Source organism: Danio rerio, chromosome 23, assembly GCF_052040795.2.
Source record: "Danio rerio strain M-AB ecotype USA chromosome 23, GRCz13ab, whole genome shotgun sequence".
NCBI lineage: Eukaryota > Metazoa > Chordata > Actinopteri > Cypriniformes > Danionidae > Danio > Danio rerio.
This window is the reverse complement of record NC_141043.1, coordinates 21,853,399-21,877,054: the sequence shown is the minus strand read 5'-3', so window position 1 is coordinate 21,877,054 and position 23,656 is coordinate 21,853,399. Positions and strand designations below refer to the sequence as shown.

The window sequence follows — 23,656 nt, the reverse complement described above, 5'->3', positions numbered from 1 at the left end:
ATAAAAAAATATTAATAAAGTGTCATTCCATTAAAAAGACATTTAGTTACGTTTTTTGGTTGTGCATATCTCTATCCCAGAATCTAAATTCTTTTAGCAATAACATTTAAATGATGAGTTTGCTACAATTTCTGCTTGTACAGTATGTGTTATGCATATCAATTCACTCAGTGCAATACATTTTCAATGTAATTTTGCAACTTGTTAAAACGGGAATATTGAAAATGGCAAATGTAAATGACAAAATTTTATCTTAATTTTCATTTTGCAATGAGTGCAAATTTACACATTCCTTTGCAGTTTTGCACATTACATTTCAAAATGAAGCTGCAATTCATTTCATTAGACACACGTTTAACCTACATACAGTACACAGACACAAATGTCCGCTGATATTTTGCCAAATGCCTTCTGATTTTCTGTTCATTCATTTACTGGCACAATCCAGACGAGTATAGCCAGATGAGTTCTTCATTATTTGCCAAAGTGATTGAGCTCCACTAACTAAATTAAGTGCCTGGTCATCTGGAGGAGAAATGCTGAGCAGAAAAGCCTCATGAGTGTCTGAAGAAGGTCTGATGGCATGCTGTAAAGATAGCCGAATAGATGTAAATAGGCCTTGCGCACATTTTGTTATGGGTTTGTCAATGTTGTTTTGTGTGATGCAAACTCACTTTCATTGTCTGACCCGAGAGGCTCAGTGCTGTAATAGCGTCATAAAAACATTCACAGACTCTGACTAATTGTTGTTCGTGTGAGTAAACGCAGGTTGAGCTGTGGAAAGGTCACACCTTTTCTGACAGGATGGGATGTCTGTTTCCCTTTCACCTTCTGTCTGTGCCAACAGGATAGACAAAATCACAACTGCCAATATTGACAGTTCAACCAAAAAACACTCATGATTGTAAACTTTTATGTTTTTTTTTTTCTTTTGTTGAACACAAATCAAGATATCCTCAAGAATGTTGGAAATCAGCAGCAACAGCAGTTGTTTAGAGTTGTGCTCCAATTCAAATTTAACATTGAAGGGTGCATGCAGCATTTTTGTCCACTGGCAACTAGTTGCCAGGTATTCAAATATGATTTGCTAGAAAAAAAATGGGAAAAAAAAAAACATGTTTACATAGGACATTATTAACAAGACTATTAACATTATTAACAATACAGTTTAATGCATTAAATTATTTTTAAAAAACAATTGGCACAAGTGGGTTTATTTAACTTAACTATCCTAAACTCTTTTTGGAATATACACTCACCTGGAGAATGGGCAGACTCGAGCTGATAGAAAGGCACCAGTAACTCAAATAAGCACTCGTTAGAAATTAAGCATACAGAAGAGCATTTCTGAACACACAACACAACGAACATTGAGGAGGATGGGCTACAGCAGCAGAAGACCACAGCGAGTGTCACTCCTGTCAGCTAAGAACAGGAAACTGAAGCTACACTTCACACAGGCTCACCAAAATGGAAGAATAGAAGATTGGAAAAATTTTGCCAATACGTAAATGTGGGTTGTTTTGAAAAAAGAATAAACTTTTTTTTTGGCTTCATTGTTGTTGCATCATTGTAGACTTGGCCTCTAAACTTTCTATAAAGGAAACTCAGTTTAACAAGTGCAGTTATCCATAGCGACTGGATTTTAATATTAAAGACAAAAGCAAATTGTCTGCGTTGTTTAATTAAAGTTTACAGAGCAGTAGGGAAGGGTTGACAGCAGAGAGAAAGGGTTTTGGTTAGAGTGCACTAAAAATAGATAGAGTTACACCGCTGGTGCTCACAGTAGTAGATTTACTACTCGCACTCTGTCAAGGGGACGATCAATCTCCTCTGCTTTATAACCTGTGTGCCTCTGTTCTCGACAGTGTGAGCTGGTTTCCCATTTTCTGCGAAGATATGATTTCACTATGGGAGGTATCTCCAGTTTTGATTTTCCACCACTGCGAAACATGTGAACACACTGTAGTGAAGTCACGTTAGGGGATTCGTGCTTACAGGTGGATTGACAGCCGACACACAGGGATAGAGAAGCAGATGGAGGCTGATTAATGGAAAATGTGAGGGCCGACGGTGAAAAAGATTGGAGAAGAGATGGACAGGAGGGAGGAGAGGAGGTCAGGACCGATGAAGATTGCAGTGTAGCTGAACTCTGATTAAACTGTCAGAGTGAAAAACGACAGGTCATAGAGAGGGGTGCCTGAGACTCCATATTACACACACACCCACACTAAAAAGTATGGAAGCTTATTTTTATTAACATTGTACTTTTTGCAATATAAACATTGAATTGTGGTATACATACTTGGAATTATGGGGGGAAAAATAGAATTGGTAGGTGTAAATAAAAATTGCAGGGCAGAAATCAAAAAAGAAAATTATGAAATAAAAATTTAGATTGCAAAGATGAAAGGTACACTGAAAAATGATCCATAAATTAGCAGTTTATGTGATTCATGTTTTTATTTTCTTATTTTTTCATGTTTTTATGCTTTTGAATCGCATTATGGGACTTTGATTTTTCTCCCTACAACTTTTACCCTTGATAAGTTCAGAAAAGTGACTTTTATGCACATTTTTAATGGTTTAAAGCAGGGGTGCCCAAGAGTTTTTGGATAAAGGTCCAAAAATCAAATATTATTGAGAACCTTGGGCCGAAGGTAAATATAACAAACTATATTACATTAAAGTTGCCATGGGTAGTTTCCTAATTTAATGTTTTAAAATAAAAAAAAACATTATTTTAAATCATATGAACTAATGCAGAACTTTGTAAATTAGTGCAACAAAAACAAAGAAATCACATTTATACCACAGTGGAGTTTAATGAAGAATAGACTAGTCTAGCAGAATCTGCTTTTGACTTGATTTGCTCACCAAAGTTTTTGCGTTATCAGGTCACCATATACAGTAGACATTTCATTTCAGTTTGCTTTTAACAATAAAACAAACAAACAAAGAGTTACATTAAATTTGAATTAACAATCTCAAAATTATCCCCATCATTTTCCCTCTTTTCTCAGATGGGATGGCGGGCCAAATCAAATGTTACTATGGGCCAACTTTGGCCTGCAGGCCCTAGTGTGGGCATCTCTGGTTTAAAGTGATCTATTGTTTGGTTGGTGTTGTATATTATTATATAAAAACTTTGTAATATACTGCCAGCACATTCATTCATTCATTTTCTTGTCGGCTTAGTCCCTTTATTAATCTGGGGTCGCCACAGCGGAATGAACCGCCAACTTATCCAGCAAGTTTTTACGCAGCGGATGCCCTTCCAGCCACAACCCATCTCTGGGAAACATTCACACATACACACACACACTCATACACTACGGACAATTTAGCTTACCCAATTCACCTGTACCGCATGTCTCTGGACTGTGGGGGAAACCGGAGTACCCGGAGGAAACCTACGCGAACGCAGGGAGAACATGCAAACTTCACATAGAAACGCTAACTGAGTCGACGATCGAACCAGCGACCCAGCAACCTTCTTGCTGTGAGGCGAACGTGCTTCCCACTGCGCCATTGCGTCGCCTTCTGCCAGCACATTTTCTGTTATTTTACAGGCATAATTCCCTGTAAACATTTTTTTTCTTATACCTTATGTTATATCAAACTACTAAAATTTTAAAAAGTCAATTGGTTAAATTGTAAAGTTTATTTTATTAAGATTTCAACATCAAGAGTCAAAAGAACAGAGATCAAGGTCCCATAACGCAATTCACAAACACTAATCGCAAAATACGGAAACTATTAATAACAGATATTTTTTACAGTGTAGATATGCAAGCTGTAAACTTAGTAAGTAGTAGTACTACTACAACTACTACAAATGTACAACCTTAGTCTGGAAAGTGGAACAATTAACAACATCTGATTTTAAGAAAAATCTGTTATTTTACACCCCAGCAGCAAAAATAAAAATAAAAATAAATAAATAAATAACGGATGTTAAATTATAGAAATTTACCTCAAAATAATGGACATTAAATTACAGAAAATTTCTTCATTTTAATTTCAGGTAGTTCTGGTATTTAACGTCTGTTATTTGACAGTAAATTTCTGTAATTCAAGGGCCATTGTTTTACAGTAAGTTTCTGTTATTTAATGTCTGTTGTTTTACAGTAAATTTCTGTAATTTAACATTTGTTATTGTACAGTCAGTTTCTGTTATTTACGTCTATTATTTTACAGTTAATTACTGTTATTTAATGGCCGTTATCTTACAGTAAATTTCTGTAATTTAATGTCTGTTATTTTACAGTAAAGTTCTGCAGCTTAACGTCTGTTATTTTACAGTAATTTTTTGTAATTTAACATCTGTTATTTTACAGTAAACTGCTGTTATTTAATGGCCGTTATCTTACTGTAAATGTCTGTTATTTAACGTCTGTTATTGTACAGTCAGTTTCTGTTATTTAACGTCTATTATTTTACAGTAATTTTCTGTAATTTAACGTCTGTTATTTTACAGTAAACTGCTGTTATTTAATGGCCGTTATCTTACTGTAAATGTCTGTTATTTAACGTCTGTTATTGTACAGTCAGTTTCTGTTATTTAACGTCTATTATTTTACAGTAATTTTCTGTAATTTAACGTCTGTTATTTTACAGTAAACTGCTGTTATTTAATGGCCGTTATCTTACTGTAAATGTCTGTTATTTAACGTCTGTTATTGTACAGTCAGTTTCTGTTATTTAACGTCTATTATTTTACAGTAATTTTCTGTAATTTAACGTCTGTTATTTTACAGTAAACTGCTGTTATTTAATGGCCGTTATCTTACTGTAAATGTCTGTTATTTAACGTCTGTTATTTTACAGTAAATTTCTGTAACTTAATGGCCGTTATCTTACTGTAAATGTCTGTTATTTAGCGTCTGTTATTGTACAGTAAATTTCTGTAATTTAACGTCTGTTATTTTACAATAAATTTCTGTTATTTATTGTCTCTTATTTTGCAGTAAATTTCTGTTATGTAACATCTGTTATTTTACAGTAAATTTCTGTAATTTAACGGCCGTTATTTTACTTTTTTTCAGGCACCCTAGCTGCCGGAAAAAAAAAAAGTATATAAAAGTATAAAATGAATAAAAGTCAAAACTGCAAAAATATGCTAGGAAATTTCAAAATATGCTATGAAAAAGTCAGAAACGTGAGATGTACAAAGAAAAAAGTCAGACATAAACTCAGTTGTGGGTAAAACCATTTTGAAATAAAAATATATATAAGTGATCAAACAAGTTCTCTGACAATCACAAAAAATATATAGAATATCCATGTAAAATATGCATGCAAAGGGAAAGTTGACAAGGAACGGAAGGATAATCCCATGGCTCTCAGTGTACGAGTAGGATCCTTCCTGTTGATCTAAACTTTATCTCTACATCCAACCCCACCAAGAGCTGTAGCGCTCCACAAACACAGCTAATCCTGAGAGGGGGACAGATAGCGCTGGAAAATGACCATGCAAAGTAAACATCAGTGTCCATAGATGAGAATTAAGATTAAACTAATTCATACAGCAGTGTAACAGTAGAGTCTCTTATCTTTGTAATTATGGAACCATTTCCCTGGTCTTTGGTGTTCAAATATGATGTTGGCATCTGAAAGTATCATTCATGGATGGGATAGGTCAAGTGCGAAAGGGGCCCGTGTGCATCTGTAGTGCTAATAGGAATTGATTTGGAGGAAGTAAACGCTGAGTTGTGTTTGAAAGCCGTAAGCTCTGATTGGCTTCTGTGTCAAAGGTCAGGCGTTCAGTTTCGACTGGAGGGTATGAATTGAAGGGATGGACTTGAGATACTATCAGTGCAACAGTCATGGAATTATTTCTGCTAGAAAGTGGCAAATTAACCTAAATTCACAAGATCATGCAACCTATTAAAGGGATAGTTCACCCTAAACTGAAGTCTGTCAATTACTCCTCCTTACTACCTACTTTTGTCACAACCTCCTTTTGTCACAACTCCTTTTTGTTCTTTGTTTCTGTTGAACACATCAGACTGTTGACTTGTTTTTGTTTTTCTACTATGACAGTCAATTGTTACAGGTTTCTAACATTTTTAAAATTATCTTCTTTGTGTTTAACAGAAAAAGCAAAGTTGTGCAAGGCCCATCCTCAAGCCTCAAGGTCTTAACAGAAACTGCATGCGTTCAATAGTTACTCTCACTTACTTTTCATCCAAGAATATACAGTTTGTAGCTGCACTGGTCTAAATAAAATGATAGCCATGCATTGTACTGATGTCTTTGCTGTTTATTTGTATATTTCTCTCTCTTTTCAGCTGACACCATGAAAACAACATATAGCATATGTATCGTATGTATCATATCATTCAAAATATGCATTTCTCAGAGTCCTTTTCACATTCTCTCATTTTAATGTCTGCTGGTGCATAAACATATACGACAGCTCTGAATCCACTAACATCAGTCTTTAACCATTACATCGTTCATGTAAACTGACATAAAACAACACTATACACAAATTGTAACAGAATTAAATATGAATCACTGTTTGCGTCCTCTAAGACCATGTAGTTTAATGAACTCTTTCTTAGGCTCTGTTTCGCTAGCTTTCTTCTGTCACCATGCCATAGATATTTATGTTAAATGTCGCCTACACTATTGGTGTCTATTGGAAGGAATATGTCAATAGAGCTGCCATTTTAGTACAGGTTATCGCTCCTTTGAAATTAATGCGAGACCAAGGTGTAGTGTAGAACTGGCCATCAAGAGCTAGAGCATTTATACATATTTATACATATGTAAGCATTTACATATCGATTGGGAGTATTTCCGGTGGTCAGTAGGCAGATTTTTTTTTCAATTACGAAAATGTAAATATCATATCACTTTTCTACATTGATGACCGCACTGACAAAAAGCGTATGTTTGTGTGTATAGAAACATATTACAAAAAATATTAAATTTTTTTGTTATAAAAAGGTTAAAACTTAAACTATTTTCAAAAATATGTATATTTCATTGTGTTAAAGCTACAAAATATATTAAACATTAATGTATGAATGTTTTGTCCATAATAATATTTGTTTGTTTGTTTGTGTTTGTTTGTTTGTTTATCCATAAATCATCAGTCTTATTGCCTATATAAATGTCTTTCCCACCTCCTCCCCTCTCCCACATTCCCCATCCACATCCACTGCTCCTGCTTGTATATGTTAACATTTATTTACATTGCATTGAATATATATTTGGTGACACGGTGGCTCAGTGGTTATCACTGTCACCTCACGGCAAGAAGGTCACTGGTTCGAGTACCGGCTGGCTCTGTTGGCATTTCTGTGTGGAGATTGCCTGTTCTCCTCATGTTCGTGTGGTTTTGCTCTGGGTGCTCTGGTTTCCCTCACAGTCCAAATGCATGTGGTACAGGTGAATTGAATAAACTAAAACTGGCCTTAGTGTATATGTGTGAATGAGTGTGTATGGATGTTTCCCAGTACTGAGTTGCAGCCGGAAGGCCATCTGCTGTGTAAAACCTTTGCTGGATAAGTTGGCGGTTCATTCCATTGTGGCGAGCCCTGATGAATAAAGTGACTGAGCTGAAAGAAAATGAATGAATGAATCTATATTTTACATGCGCTCAGCTATCTGAGCTTCAGTCTACTAAAATCACACCCAGTTAGGAAACTGCTGTTATTTTGATATGTCCTTCCTCGCTGTGGCCCTGAGATACTGTCCTCCTGCAGCTGAGGGTCGCAGGCCTCTACTCTTTGCATTGTGTGTTGTGAATTATATCCCTGCCCTTTAACACAACAGCGGCGGCGGAGACACATGTGTGAGTTTCCCCATGATAAGGCTGCTTCTTCCTCTTTCTCTGGTTGAACGCACACACTTTATCACCGTCCTCAACGGTTAAAGGTGTAGCTGCCATTTACTACATTTGTGTTCAGGCTCCTGAGAATTGAAAATCAGGTTTATCTGGTACATCTATAATTTGAGCGTTCTTTGATTCCTCATTGTATGATGAACAGTGACATCACATGTATTATATTTTCTCACATTTGATCAATCAATATATCAAAATAGATATTATATTGAAAATATACAGAATATTGTAAATGTACTGAAATATTGCATTTTATGCCTTCATTCATTTTCTTTTGGCTTAGTCCCTTTTATTGATCTGGGGTCGCCACAGCGGAATGAACCGCCAACTTATCTAGCAAATGTTTTACGCAGCGAATGCCCTTTCAGCCGCAACCCATAACTGGGAAAAATATTGCTTTTCAAATACTGAAAAACATGTTAAGTGTGTGCTAACCTTTCATTTGTAATTCACTTTGGAGGAAAACGTCTTCTGAATTTATAATATTGATAGCAATTTCATTCAATCATTCATTTTCCTTTGCCCTATTCCTTTTATTCATCAAGGGTTGCCACACTGTAATGAACCGCCAACTTATCCAGCGTATGTTTTACACAGCGTATGTTCTTCCAGCTGCAACCCATTACAGGGAAACATCCATAGACTCTTATTCACACACATACACTATACGGCCAAATTAGTTCAGACTATAGCGCATGTTTTTGGACTGTGGGGAAAGCCGGAGCACCTGGAGAAAACCCATGACAACATGGGAAGATAATGCAAACTCCACACAGAAATGCCAACTGACCCAACAGGGGCTCGAAGTAGTGAACTTCTTGCTGTGAGGCGGTAGTGCTAACCACTGAGCTACCGTGTTGCCCATGATAGCAACTTCCATTTGTTAATGCATAATAGAAATATACTAATAATGCTAATTCATGATAGAAATGTGCCAAACATGTTAGAAACATGCTAGCATTGTGTATTTATGCTTTTCATTGTGCATTGTGAATTTATACTTCTGCACTGTAATAAATATGTTGCTTACCTACATTTTTAAGTTGAACCAATTTATAACCAGGTCATTTTCACTTGCATTAAATAAACTGATTTAAAACATCAACTTAAAATTTGTCAACCTTAAAAAATGAGTTGAAACCTGATTAACTTACTAAATTAAGTTATGTAAAACATAAGTTGTCATGACTTTTTAATCTCACTTTTTACAGTTTGCTAAAAATGTTAGAAACATGCATTTGTTTTGTTTTATATTTTACATACTTTTTTTAAATTTTAGGTGAAGTTTAAGTCATTTTTGTTTAAATATTTTTCTAATATTTTAGCAGCTTAAATACAGTTGAAGTTAGAATTATTAGCCGCCCCTGTTTATTCCCCCCCATTTTCTGTTTTACGGAGATAAGTTTTTTTCATCACATTTCTAATCATAATAGTTTTAATAACTCATTTCTAATTACTGATTTATTTTATCTTTGCCATGATGACAGTAAATAATATTTTATTAGATATTTTTCAAGACACTTTTATACAGCTTAAAGTGACATTTAAAGGTTTAACTAGGTTAATTATGTTAACTAGGCAGGTTAGAGTAATTAGGCAATTTATTGTATAACGATGGTTTGTTCTGTAGACATATATATATATATATATATATAGCTTAAAAGGGGCAAAATATTTTGACCTTAAAATGTTTTTAAAAAATTAAAAACTGATTTTATTCTAGACAAAATAAAACACAAAAGACTTTCTTCAGAAGAAATAATATTATCAGACATACTGTGAAAATTTCCTTGCTCTGTTAAACATCATTTTAGAAACATTTAAAAAAAGAAAAAAATCCAAGAGGGGCTAATACTCCTGACTTCAATAAAGTTAAAGAAAAATAAAATTAATATTTCTGTTGCAACTACAATGAGAATACATTCTTGCTGCCTTCAATCTTTTAGTTAAATCAACTGTTTTCAATCTTCAATCTTCAACTTCTTTTTAACTTACATCAATCAAACTGACTAAAACATTAAACTAAACGTTGTATAACATAAAAATAGTTAAAATAGGTATTAACATAAGTTAAATTTACAAAAACATTTGTTGTCATAACCTTTTATTAAATAGTAATCAGTGTGTAGCTGAAATAAAGGAACTTCATGTTTCTTTAAATATATTTATTTTTAGTTGCCATTTATAAACTGTAAAAAATCTGACAATAAATCAAGAAAACAAATTATTTTTACTTGCTTTAAGTTATTTTAATATGTTAATCAGGTTTCAAATAAATTGTATATTATTAAGTTATACAAAGTTTAATCAAATATTTATAGTCAGTTTAACTGACGTAAGAAACGTTAATTTCAGATGACTAGAAATGTTAATTTGATTGAACTAAAAAAATTGAAGGCAGCAGTTTTGCTACTTGAAGTGTACTTGCTTTTAGTTTCTTCATTTTTCCTGCACTGTAAAAAAAATCCTGGATGCCTTAATTAATTTGCCTTGATTAATTTTTAAGCTGAATCAAATTAATCTTATGAATTCATTGAACTTACATTATGTTAAACTGACTTTAAACAGCTAGAATAACTTATAAAATTAAGTCAGAACATTTTCTTCATTCATTTTCTTGTCGGCTTAGTCCCTTTATTAATCCGAGGTCGCCACAGCGGAATGAACCGCCAACTTATCCAGCAAGTTTTAACACAGCGGATGCCTTCCAGCTGCAACCCATCTCTGGGAAACATCCACACCCACATTTACACACACATGTTTTTGGACTGTGGGGGAAACTGGAGCACCTGGTGGAAACCCATGCAACGGCAGGAAGGCAGGAAGAACATGCAAACTCCACACAGAAACACCAACTGAGCCAAGGTTCGAACCAGCGACCCAGCGACCTTCTTGCTGTGAGGCAACAGCACTACCTGCTGCGCCACTGCCTTGCCTAAGTCAGAACATGATTAACTTTAATGAGTAACTTAATGAACTAAAAACATGCTGTCAGGACTAAGTGATTATATATATTTTTACAGTGTGGTGTTCATGAAAGACAGTTTTAATAAATATATAAAATATATGAGCATTAATTCCACATATATAAAAATGTTATGTAATATATTGCATAATGCCTTTCTTTATATTGATGTTTCTGTGGCACAGGATACATACAACATCCAGTCTCAAGATCCAAGCAGCTTCAGAAAGAGGAGGCACATTTCTGAAGAGCAATAATGCATATAAAAATAGAAAATGTGTTCAATTGCCTTTAGGCCCTGCAAGATGATTAAAAACCAGCTCCTACATTTGAGGGCATATTGCTGTCTTGCAGCAGCTGCGGTGAGTTGATAGCAAAGGAAAGCTTGGGGCTGAATGATGACAGCGATGCTCTGGTGTTTAGTCAGAACCTGATTATCTGTGAAGATCAAACCAGCTTTAAAACAAACTACAAAGCAACTGCAGAAACAATATGTGCTGAATTACATCCTCCCAAAACTCATTTAGCACATACTTCGCCTCTGTTTAGGGACCTTTGAATCAGCAGTGGCTAATACATGAATATAGAGGGAAATATCCAATCCAGGTCACACAATAAATAAGTCATTGTCTGCTGGTGTGTAAAAGCTTCCCTGTGTGAAATCATTGCATGTATAAATCAACCTAGTTTTTTACTTTGGAAAATAAATCTTCGGGAAAATGTAATCAATTATTTTTAGTAAGTATCAGTTACTGCACAGAAAAAAAAGTTAAATTTTTAACATTTTGAAAAAAAATACTCTTATACAAATATAATATTTTAATAATATTATATTACTTTTAGCATTTATTTTATTAAGTATGGAGTATTGGTTAAAGCTTGTTTAAATTATTTATTTATTTATTTATTGTAATTTATTGTTACTTCTGTAATTGTACCTAACATCTCATTCTGAAGCATTTATGTTAGGTATAATTACAGACATGATGTGTAAATTAATTTTTAATTAATTAATTAATTAAAATTCAACCATATGCTTTAAACAATACTTCATACTTCATTATAATAATTATATATATATATATATATATATATATATATATATATATATATATATATATATATATATATATATATATATATATATATATATATATATATATATATATGTGTGTGTGTGTGTGTGTGTGTGTGTGTGTGTGTGTGTGTGTGTGTGTGTGTGTGTGTGTGTGTGTGTATAATGTACTAACAACTTTTTCAATACCATATGACGGGTACATGATGTGAACCTGAAAATGTACGACATATTAATGTTGACCAGCAAAAAGGTCTGTGTTGCCATCTGCTGGTTAATAAATATATTACAAAGGTTTTCTGTCATAGTAAATACTACAATAACATACTGAATTTTAATATTAATTATGTTCCCTATATTTGCTAATAATTACTAATATCTGCAATAATACAATCAAAAAGAATGCTAACTTATAAGCTACTTAATAAATATACACTGCTAGTCAGAAGTTTGGAAAACTATTTTGTTAAAAAAGTCTCTTCTGCTCTGAAGCTTAATTTATTCATTCATTCATTTATTTTCTTAGTCGCTTTATTAATCCGGGGTCGCCACAGCAGAACGAACCGCCAACTTATCCAGCACATGTTTTACGCAGCGAAAATGCCCTTCCTGCCGCAACCCATCTCTGGGAATCAAGCTTAATTTATTTCATTATAATTATTTTATTACGAATTAAATTTGAATTTAAACAACTATTCTTTTACTATGTGAAAATACTTTAAATGTCATTTATATCTGTTCATTATAGTGCGTTTTTATCCTTCAAGTTTGTATGTTTTTGCTCTTTTGATTAATATTATAAATCTTTAAAATTAAACAATAGCTGTTTTCAACTATAAAATCAATCTGTAAAAGTTTGAATTGAGAACAGAAAATCGTCTAAAACAAATGCCCAAAATATGGCCCGCGAGCTAAAATTAGCCCATTGTAACGTTTGATGCAGCCCAGTGCATCACATTTGAGAATAGAATGAGTAGCTGTGATGGAGATGCTTGGGGTGAACATGTCTTTAACGGAGATCATCATTTCTAATTTGGCGTAAACTTTTTTGTTAGTTTGTTTGTTTGTTGTTTGTTTGTGAGCAATTCCAGGCAAAAACTAGAGTAAGTCTATTCTGATATAAATGAGATGTTTTTGTTTTTACTGAAATAAGTTCATTTTAAAATGTAAAATAAACGATGCTGTTTTAGTTAATATACACCAATGTTTTCTTCTTATTTTTAAATATTATTAAATAAATTAACTATATTTATTTACCTTTGGCCCACTAGCCTCAGTGAAGTTTGGTTTTTGACCCTTCATAAGAAAAAGTTTGGGCACCTTGGTCTAAATCTAAAATATTGCGCTCCAAAACAGCGGAACCAGCTTTCGCTTGCCCCGTGTTTTGTCGGATCCTTCCTCGGCGTGACACATCAAAATGGCGGAGCGGGAAGAAGCGGTGAGGGGATTCGTCGCTGTTACTGATGTTGATGAAGAGAGGGCCCGGTTCTTCCTCGAGTCCGCCGGCTGGGACCTGCAGGTCAGCAGCATACCGGACACTTTATCAATGAAGGATTGTGCTGTAAATCAAAAGCTCTGCGGGCGAGAATTCAGGAGACTTTAAGCCTGCACCGAGAGCCAGTCAGAGGTGTAACCGGCTAACAAAATGTGCAAGTCACTCCTGATTAAAATCATCAGGACTTTCTTAAACTGCTTTATCTAGTTGATCACAAATGCTGAAATTCACGCTTTGGGATTTGCCACTCAGTATTTCTCTAATGCTTAGATATTTAAACATTCCCGGAGTGTTTTACATAGAAATTAAGCTATAACTTAGCAGCTTTGGCCTTGTCGGTAAATACCCATGTTTACATTCGTGGTTTAATTTAGTCTCGCCCTGAAACATCCTAAAATGTGTTATTTCTTAGTCATTCATAATATTAGTCTGAAACATCTAATTAGTTAATGTATATAATGGATGTTTTTTCTGTTCTGTTTGCGTGTCAGTGTGTGAATGAAGTGACAGCTCTTTTTTTTTGGTCCGTTTTTAGCTTGCTCTTGCTAATTTCTTTGAAGATGGAGGAGAAGATGATATTGCCACTCTTCCTCAGCCAGAGTCTGGATCTGTCACTCGACCCACAGGACCCAGGTTACACAGCTATACCCATAAACTATTTGGACCTCGATGATATGCTGTAGGGTTCATGTCGTAAGAGTGAGCTGTGTTTAACGGTGTCTCATTTGATTTCAGCGAACACAGAGTGACATCCTTCAGAGATCTGATGCATGAGGATGATGATGACAGTGGTGATGAGGAAGGCCAGAGGTATCTTTTTTTTCACACTTAATGACAGCTAAAGTCATCGACCATGAACTCAACTTTCTAATGATCTTTGTCTGGGAAACAATAAGATTGACAATACTGATTTCACTAACAACTATTGATCCATGCAGTTAACAGTTACAGTATTTGTCACTGAACACTTATCTGAACATTATCTGTCTGTTTTGATCAATTAAAAAGTATTATGTGGTTTATTGTTGATACATCATATCATTTTGAACATCCATTTGAAGATGCCATGGATTGACAGTCTCTATATACCTCAGTGTAGTGTAAAAATAAGAGTTTAGTAAATGTTAACAACATACCATGCAATTCAAACACCATTGTTTCCTTGTTCTCATGTAAATATTGTGAGTTAAATCCCAGTCTAAAACAGGCCGATCAGAACAAAACACTGACTCTGGCGATCCACATGAGGTCATTAATATGTCAGACTGTTTGATTGGTTACAATGTTCCATGGTGAGATTACAACAGTGATAAATGTTTTTGTTACTTACAGATGGATAGACATAGATAGGAATAACACTCTTGTCGGACAAAACCAAGGCTTTAATCTGATTTTTTTGTTGTTGACCTGCTTGCATCATTTTTTAAAAGTGACTTGTATCTGATTGTGTACATTTACACTGCACATGGCAAAGGCGGAATGACCAGGAAAAAAAAGAGCGGGCGCTGACTGACAGCTGATAATAAAAGAGTGCCATTTTCTCCATTCCTGTATTTAATCTGTTTGCAGGGTTTATTTTTTTAAATACTTTTTGACAAGTTGTTTTACTATTGTTTATGACAAAAAAAATCTTGTTTGACCATCTTATTTTAATCTAGGCAGTTTTAAACCAGTAGGCATTTTAAGGTAATGTCCATGGCGTGATGTATGCAACAGTTTTATGTTAGTTTATATTGCGGCTGTTGTGCTCTCTCTCTCGCTAACATGCTTAAATAATTGTGCCACATGACAATATCACTTTTTAAGTCCTCGTGTATGAGATTTAAGGTTTGCAACTCTGCTGAAGTCTGTTTTAAATGAAAGTGTCAGGCTTGAAGTCATTCGCTATGGTTTTTAATGATGCGCGGCTTGCATTGACAGGTAAAAATCCAATCTAGTGTAAGCACTGCAGACATGAGGACACGGATACGATTCATATCATATACATATGAACAAGGCCTGAATCTGATTTAAGCAAATCGAAATACATGTGATTTTTTTTCCTGCTTACACAAAATTGGGCCATATCCAATCTGTGCCACATGGTAGAAGAAAAGTCGTAATTGAGTCACTTGAACTATGCAGTGTGAATGCAGCCAGTGTCTGATGCTTTTGTCAGTGTACTATAAATTGGCCTTTGTTGTTATTTTGGACTAATATTTTGGACTAATTGAATTTTGTTTTGTAAGTATTTAAATGTTTTACCCAAAAATATGGATGTTTTATTCAAAACACTGGATTATGTAACAGAATTAAAGCATATTTTAGGTTTTTCATTTTAAATTGCTGTTTTAACTTTTTGCTATCCATTTAAATGGTCCTATGGATTTTAAACACTGTGTTTTCTTAAATCGATTCTGAGCTTAATTTTTTACTTCAGATGGGGCTCTAGCGACGTTTTTAACCATATATACAAATCCTATTGAGGGAGAATGCTTTTGCATTCAGCCGAGTCATTTAAGTTGGCTTTTGTGTCACAAGATTAAACTAAACGCAGCTCACTGTGAACACTTGTAGTTTGCTTAAACGTCTGCTAAATGTTTGAATAATATGGCTTTTTACTGTGTCCTCTGCTGTTAAGAACTTATCTGTTCGACATCAGTAGTGCATTTTTGTCCTTTAATCGTGTATGTTTTTGCCTTTTTGTTTAATATTATAAAACGTTAAAATCAAACAATAACTGTTTTTAACTGTTAAATCGATTCGAAGAATCAGAAAATCACAAAAAATTGTCTAAAACAGAGATGCCCAAAGTTGGCCCATTGTAACCTTTGATTTGGCCCACCATGCCATCTGAGAAGGGAATGAGATGGATGGAGAGGGTTTGGGCGAATGTCTTAAAAAAGATCATCATTTCTAATTTTATTTTATTGCTGAGCTACAAAAAAGCAAACTGAAGTGAAATGTTTCAATTAAATGTTGTAAATAAGTCTTTTACCTCAGAATCGATGATCAAGAAAGAACAGTGATGCTTTTTGTAAATCTCAGAATTGATTTCTCTACAGCTGCTGTATGGCTAAGCTAAAATTAGAAATGTTGTTGTTTTTAAATAGACTTATTGTGTCACTTTACAAGACCCTTCTGTCACTGATTTTCTTAAAGAGGATGTTTTCCTAAAGTTACAATTGAATTTTAAAAGTCCAAAAAACGACTGCTGCTTGTTTTTTTTTCTCTCTTGTAATGTATTTTTAAACAAAGATCTCCTTTTTGTGGAGTAAAATCAGACTTCTCATCCTGCAGGTTTTTTGCCGGTGGCTCAGAACGCAGTGGCCAGCAGATTGTGGGTCCTCCCAAAAAGAAGAACTCAAATGAGCTGATTGAGGACTTGTTTAAAGGGGCTAAGGAGCATGGTGCAGTTCCTGTTGACAAAGCTGGCAAAGGACTTGGAGAATCCAGCAAGTCCAAGGTCCGTCCTCTGGATGAGCACTTCTGTAAATTAAATAATAGCATGCTTATCATGGTGTGCTCATGTCTAATGTGCTTTTGGTTTGATTTACTCATGTTTTCTCTAAATATGCTCATGTTATAGCCGTTTGGTGGTGGCGGTTATCGATTGGGTGCAGCACCAGAAGAGGAGTCGACTTATGTGGCAGGAGCCAGGAGACAGCCTGGAAGTTCACAAGATGTAAGTCTTAGGCCGAGGCTGCTTATGTCATTCACACATACATATACTCATACAGAGGCTACAATGATCTGTGCTGTGTCAGCAGGTGCATGTGGTGCTGAAGCTCTGGAAGACAGGCTTTAGTCTTGATGAAGGAGAGCTGAGGACCTACAGTGATCCTGAGAACGCTCTTTTCCTGGAGTCCATCCGCAGAGGGTGAGCAGCTCATGCACTGACATTTGGTTGTCAACAGGTTTTTTTTTATTATTACAAATGACTTGATTTGATTGTTAATTTTTTTTAAACAAATAACTAATAGCTTTCACCACACTACCCCAATTGATTGAATATGTAAACATTTCAGACATTTTATATTACAAGTTTTCTACAACATTGTTAAAACATGCAAATTAAGCATTGTTTATTCAAATCTGCACTAATTAGCAGAGATTTCTAGCACATACGTCTGAACATTGGATTACAGCTAATTTAATATTCTTGTTTCTTTTTTGACAAAAAAGGCTTTTACAAAGGGCATTTTAGGAATCTCTTTTTATCACTTCATAATTTGGACTATACTGCCAACAGCCTGAAAATATCTAAACTATTCAATTTGTCTAACTAAAATGTATATAATATAGTAATATTTAAAGCATAGCCCTCTGTAAAAACTTTCAGATTACAGATATGAATGTTTCTTAATGTTAGTTTTATAAGCATCTTTAATGAATTCTATTTAATTCTTCTTTAATTTAGCTTCATTCGTTTAGCTTGTGACCTATTAACCAATTTGTCTAAGTAGAATAGAAACAACACCACTTAAGCTCTTTCTTGTTGTCGATCTTAGGGAGATTCCTCTGGAATTGAGGCAGCGCTTCAGAGGTGGGCAGGTAAACCTAGACATGGAGGACCATCGAGATGAAGACTTCTCCAAACCCAGACTTGCTTTCAAAGCCTTTACTGGAGAGGGACAGAAACTCGGCAGGTTAGAAAAGTTTTTCAAAATGATACTTTTTTGGCTTACAAATCGAATCATCTGGCCTTATTTTTTGACATTGCTTGTAGCAGGGAATTGATCAGTAATTCACTGCTGTTGAAATACAGAATCTAAATAACATAAATGAACTACATTAACTTGTTGACTTCTCATTGTTGACTAATTGTGTGGATGAATTATCTACTATCCTCACTACCAGTTTGCATATGATATACAGTATACATTTTCCCAGGTGCAGTATGTGTTTTTCACCACAGGGGGGCATCAGATTAATGCCTGTTTACTTCAGACACTTATGTGGTTTGCTGCAGTGAGTTTATTGTTGGTAAATGAGGCTGGGTTAATGTTTATGGTTAGGGATAGAATCAAGTAAAACTTTTGTGCTTTTTTATAGGGCTACATAATTTGTTGTAAAAGTTTTATTATAAATCAATGTAGTAATGATATTAATAAAAATAATCATAATTTTATTATTTGTGCCAAAAATAATCACTGCTACAATATAACATTGTAAGATTATATAAAAAAATAATGTTGATATTCATCAGCAATTTAAAAGTACAACTATAAAGTTAAAATGCTTTTATTTTAAAATTATTTAAGGGTTATCCTTTATATTTTAATCATATTTTATAATTATACATAGTTAGTTATTTATCAAATATTACCTTTGATTAATTTTTTCTAAATATATTTGTGTTTTTTGATTGTTTTTAAAGAAATTGTAAATTAAATAAGGTTGTTGTTGTTTTATTTAAATACTGTTGGTCTTGTCATGTATATGGCCTTTGTCAGGATCAAATAAAAAACACTAATATTTTTGCATATCTTGATTTCTAGATTTTCTAGAATGAAACCATCCAGCTTTTATTTTAGCAGAAAACTGTAGTGGCATATGAAGATATGAAAATGAGGCCATAATAGGATTTTCATTTAGTTTTTGATTAATTGTGCATTCAAACTAAGTAGTTAATTATTATCAGATAATCTGTTGGAAATGTTGGCCATGGCCATGATCCTTATTGTCCTCCATGCTCTCTCAGTGCCACTCCAGAGCTGGTGTCTCTCCAGAGAAGCCCACAGGACCAGGCTGCCAGTGAAGCAGAGGCCAGTGCTTCCATCAGCGTGGACACCTCTCAACCCATCACCAGCATCCAGATCAGACTGGCTGACGGAGGACGGCTGGTGCAGAAGTTCAACCACACCCACAGGTACGAGTGCCATGAAAATGCTTTCAGCATAGCCCTGTGTGTGATCTTTTTTTAATCTGCAATAATATTGTAATTGTTGTTAGCTGACATTGTCACTTGCTTTGCAAAAATGACAAACAGACAAAAAAACATTTACTGTTGTGTGACCAACAAAAGCATTTTATAAATATATATTTAGTTTTCTTAGAATTTTTTTCGTATTGTAATACTTTATTAAAATTTATTTAGTTGTGCAATATTACACAAGTTGTTTTCTTGACTCTTAGCATGAGCAAAAACTCATGTGATATTAGTTTTACACTTTTAGTAAAAAAAACAGCTCAACAAACTAGAATTCTACATCATGTGATTTTCAATTTTAGACATTGAGTGAGCCGATGACTGAGTAATCTGTTCATAAAGAACAATTCTAGAATGGAAAAGCCATCATTTACTGACCGTCCACATGTTCTGATTTGAGTTTCTTCTGTTGAACACAAAAGAAGATATTCTGCAGAATGTTGGGGGTAAAAATAAGCCATTAACTTCTATAGTGTAGCAATCAATTTTTTTTGTCAACTTGTTTCAGAATCTGTTGCTTGTGTTCAGTAGTAGTATTCACATAAATGGTGAGTAATTGTTGGTTTTTGGGTGAACTAACCACTTAATTTTAAAATGAATAAGCCTTTTGACTCGTTTGACTGAACAATTCAGTAAATGTGTAATGAAAACTTTTTTTATTAGCTGAGATGTTTTTTTGGCTGAAAAAAAACAAGGCTGAAAATGAGCCATAATGAAAAAGTGTACCTCTCTATTTGCATGATCTGCACATATTTATGGGATCAAATTCCTGCCTAAAGTATTGCAGTCGTGGATACAAAATTATTGCGCGTAAATTTGGTAACGGACAATAACTCGTTTTAAGGTTTACCACGGTTTTGAGAAGTCAAGGTTTTAAAATCGTTAACATTTTCTGTTATACCGTTGCTGAAGTATTTGTAATGTTTTTTTATGTTTTTTTTTTAAGACTGTTTTATTGAAGGTTTTTTTTTTAGGGAAACAGTATCTCCAGGAGAAAAGGACCCTCCACATCAAAATCTAGTGATCAGCCCATGATTTAGGAAACATATGAACAAATCTCATATAAACCAACATCCAGCATGCTATAGACCTGAACAGTGCAGTGGCTTTACTTTATATCAGAAGACAAGAAAGATATCCAAGATACCTTTTCAGGTTGTAAAGAAATCTGTGGTTTTGTAACTAATGAAGACAGCAGAAGTCAATCAACTAGTGGTTGCTCAGTGTGACAGGCGGTGATGTGTTTGTTTCCAGGGCCCGGTTTTTCAAAAGGTTTAATCCGGATAAAATTGATCTGGATTTAGTAATCCTGTTTTTGCAATCCGTGATCACGTGATCCAGCTTACTTTTTGTGCCAGTTTTTCAAAGCAACATTGGATTGGGTCAATCTGATCCGGATAGGAACTTTTCAGGATCACTATATCTGGATTACCAGTGCTCAATCACAATGTAGATGGACAGATAGGCCTATGTAAAGAGCAACAAGTAGAACAAATGAAATTAAAACCTTTCGAATAAATAGTAGATCTCGTAAAATACTGCATGAACCAAAAATAATTTTATTTAATACATTTTTTAAGTTTTCATTACATTTTATGCATGAAATCAACACTAAATCCACCCTTCTGATGGGATCAGTTTAATCCAGTTTTTTTTGGATCAAAGTGATCCAAATCCTACAAAAAAGGTCTGAAAAACTCAAAGTAAAGGTTTGATCCGGATCAAAAACAAGACTAGATTACTTGATCTAATCCGATTAGGTAATCCGTTTTTTCTTTTGAAAAACCCATTTTCAAGATGTGATCCAATTTCTTATCCAAAATCCTAGTGGATTACTTTTGAAAAACCGGGCCCAGGAGTTTCAGGTATTAAATATAGTGTAACTTCATACACCTGATCGTGATTCCGGGGAATTCATATCAATATAAACATTTATACTGTTATATCAGACACCTGTCCATGATCACAGTGATTTCATATAAATACTATACTGTAATATCAGATACCCTGTATTTGCATGGGTTATATATAGTATAGGATTAACTTTATTTGTCCCCGAGGAAAATTTGTCTTGGGCAAAAAGGTGCTAAGCAGAAAATAACTGTTGCTCTAAGCCAGGGATCACCAATCTCGGTTCTGGAGGGCCGGGTTAGCTCCAACTTGCCTCAACACACCTGCTTGAGTGTTTTAAGTATACGTAGTAAGAGGTTGATTTGCTTGTTCAGGTGTGTTTGATTTGGTTAAAGCTAAAATCTGCAGGACACCCGCCCTCCATGAACAAGTATGGTGACCACTGCTCTAAGCAGACAATAAAATAAGTAAAACAAACAAACAAAAGAATTAAGAACATTCATTGTTTACAAAATAAGACAATATATAAATATGAAATGTATAAAGCACAGTACACAGTCAGATGCTAATGTACTACAGATGAACTGTTCTTGGTAGAGTTCAACAGTTTTATGGAGGTAGGAACAAACAAAAGCTTCGGTCTATTGCTTTTCCACATTGACATTTTTAATCTTTCTCCTGCTGGTAACAGCTGATATTCACTGAAAAGAAGATGTTTGGAATCAGCACTAATATTTATTGCTCTTCTCCTGAGCGCCTGTTCATATAGAGTCTATATATGGGCTTGTATGGTTTTATTTCTATGATTTTCACGGCTGTTTTTTTTTTTTTTTTTTTCAAACCAGACTGTGATTCCATAGCGAATATAAACTATAAAAGTAGTTTTCTTGGACAAACTTTATGGTGGCTTAAGAAAACCTAGCCTAAAGGTTTGCAGATTTGCAGATAGGTAGACTGAGTTAAATAGTTACGTATAGAAATTAGTCTCAGATGAAGTTGTTGTTTCTATAGTATTACCGTATGTTGGCTTTCTCAAGCCCCCATAACAATATATAACTTCAGACACTGTCCGTGATCACAGGGGTTTCAGATAAATGTTATATACTGTAACTTCTGATACCTGTATGTCGGCTCAAAACATGCCAACAGGACATTTCCAGGTATACTTGTTTGTGCTGCTTGCAATAGCTCGTAAAATGATGCCCCTTGACATGGTCAAATACATTTTTCTGTCAATAAAATGTGGTTATTTTATTGCTTTTAAAAATACAAACAACTTAAGTTATTGAGTTACTTGTAAAATGTCTTGCACATTATATTTAAAATATAACTAATTATTACAAGCTCATCCTGAATTTTTGGGTTTGAGTGAATTTTGATTTGAGTGCATCATTATTATCTCATGGCCTAATACTGGCCTAAATCTAATCTGCACTCAACAACAAAAATGACAAACAAAAATCAAGATGTAATTCGTCAGTTTCACACTACCCAATGGCATGAAATTCATCCTCAAGACTGATTGGTTCCATCTTTCTCCATCTCAGGGTGTCTGATGTGCGTCAGTTTGTGGCTAGCGCTCGACCTGCGTTGGCCGCCACAGAGTTTGTTCTCATGACCACCTTCCCCAACAAGGAGCTGACGGACGAGAGCCTGACACTGAAGGAAGCAAATCTGCTGAACGCCGTCATCGTGCAGCGGCTAAAGTGACAGCGCCATCCGTCCACCGGCCTGCACTCTGGAGTTGGAGAAATCTGGACTGAAAGGACTTCTAATTACATTATATTGTTTTCTTTAGTGATCTGTTATTCCTCTGTGACAGTTTTGGGGATGGTGGATGTTTCAGGCTAAGAGAAGCGGAAGATGAAGGGGAAGCAATCGCACTGTGATATAGTTAAAGGGAAAAGAACCGAAGCGAAGATCTAACAAGTTTATGCTTTTAGAGTAACTGCTGAATATATATATATATATTCAGACTTGAATAAAGAGCTTTCAGAAGAGTTTTGACATCCGTTTACCTCGGTTGCTCCTGCTTTACCTCCTCCTGCTCAGTTTTATTCCTCATTCTGTGATTCATCTCTTCTCACACAAAAAGAAAAGCTTAAAGGAAGAAATGTTTGTGGTTAAAGGAAGTAGCCTTATATTCATTCCCCATACGGTGACCTCAAAGATCAACCTCAGCTGTCTATGATCAATCGTTTTTTTACAAAAGAGTTTTCTTTTATGAGTTCTGAGGCTATATTTTCATTTATTTTATTGTTATATTAACTTTGCTTGGTTATAAAATAAAATTAAATGATGAGATGGTTGGCTAAGAGCTGACTTCAGTTTCAAACGCAGCTGCTGGTGAACATAACAGCGGCTTTCCTGTATTCTATGCAGCAACTGATTATATTTCTGGACATACTGCGTGATTGTGAGCTGTGGTGAACATGATATTAAACCCCTTGTCTGGCATTGAAGAGCGCTTTCTTGTTGAGTGTTGGCATAACCAGGTGCTG

The 23,656-nt window shown here is 34.6% G+C and overlaps 1 protein-coding gene across 3 annotated transcripts; it reads left to right on the top strand.

Annotated features, from left to right (window-relative positions):
- Nucleotides 1-12,884: 12,884 nt before the first annotated feature.
- On the top strand, nucleotides 12,885-23,617 carry nsfl1c (NSFL1 (p97) cofactor (p47)). 3 transcript variants are annotated; one of them, NM_001007446.1, is given in 10 exon segments: nucleotides 12,885-13,001; nucleotides 13,170-13,417; nucleotides 13,929-14,026; nucleotides 14,129-14,203; nucleotides 16,673-16,838; nucleotides 16,962-17,057; nucleotides 17,140-17,252; nucleotides 17,884-18,021; nucleotides 19,077-19,244; nucleotides 22,703-23,343. In NM_001007446.1, coding segments are annotated over 9 exon segments (1,119 nt in total). In that variant the 5' UTR covers nucleotides 12,885-13,001; nucleotides 13,170-13,315; the 3' UTR covers nucleotides 22,866-23,343.
- The last annotated feature ends 39 nt before the right edge of the window (nucleotides 23,618-23,656 follow it).

Bases quoted from the DNA above. Each gene is read 5' to 3' on its own strand.
- nsfl1c (XM_087305622.1), top strand. From the start codon at position 13,316: ATGGCGGAGCGGGAAGAAGCGGTGAGGGGATTCGTCGCTGTTACTGAT. The intron at 14,204-16,672 runs GTATCTTTTTTT...CTCATCCTGCAG, and splicing joins GGTGATGAGGAAGGCCAGAG to GTTTTTTGCCGGTGGCTCAG. The intron at 19,245-22,702 runs GTACGAGTGCCA...TCTCCATCTCAG, and splicing joins AAGTTCAACCACACCCACAG to GGTGTCTGATGTGCGTCAGT.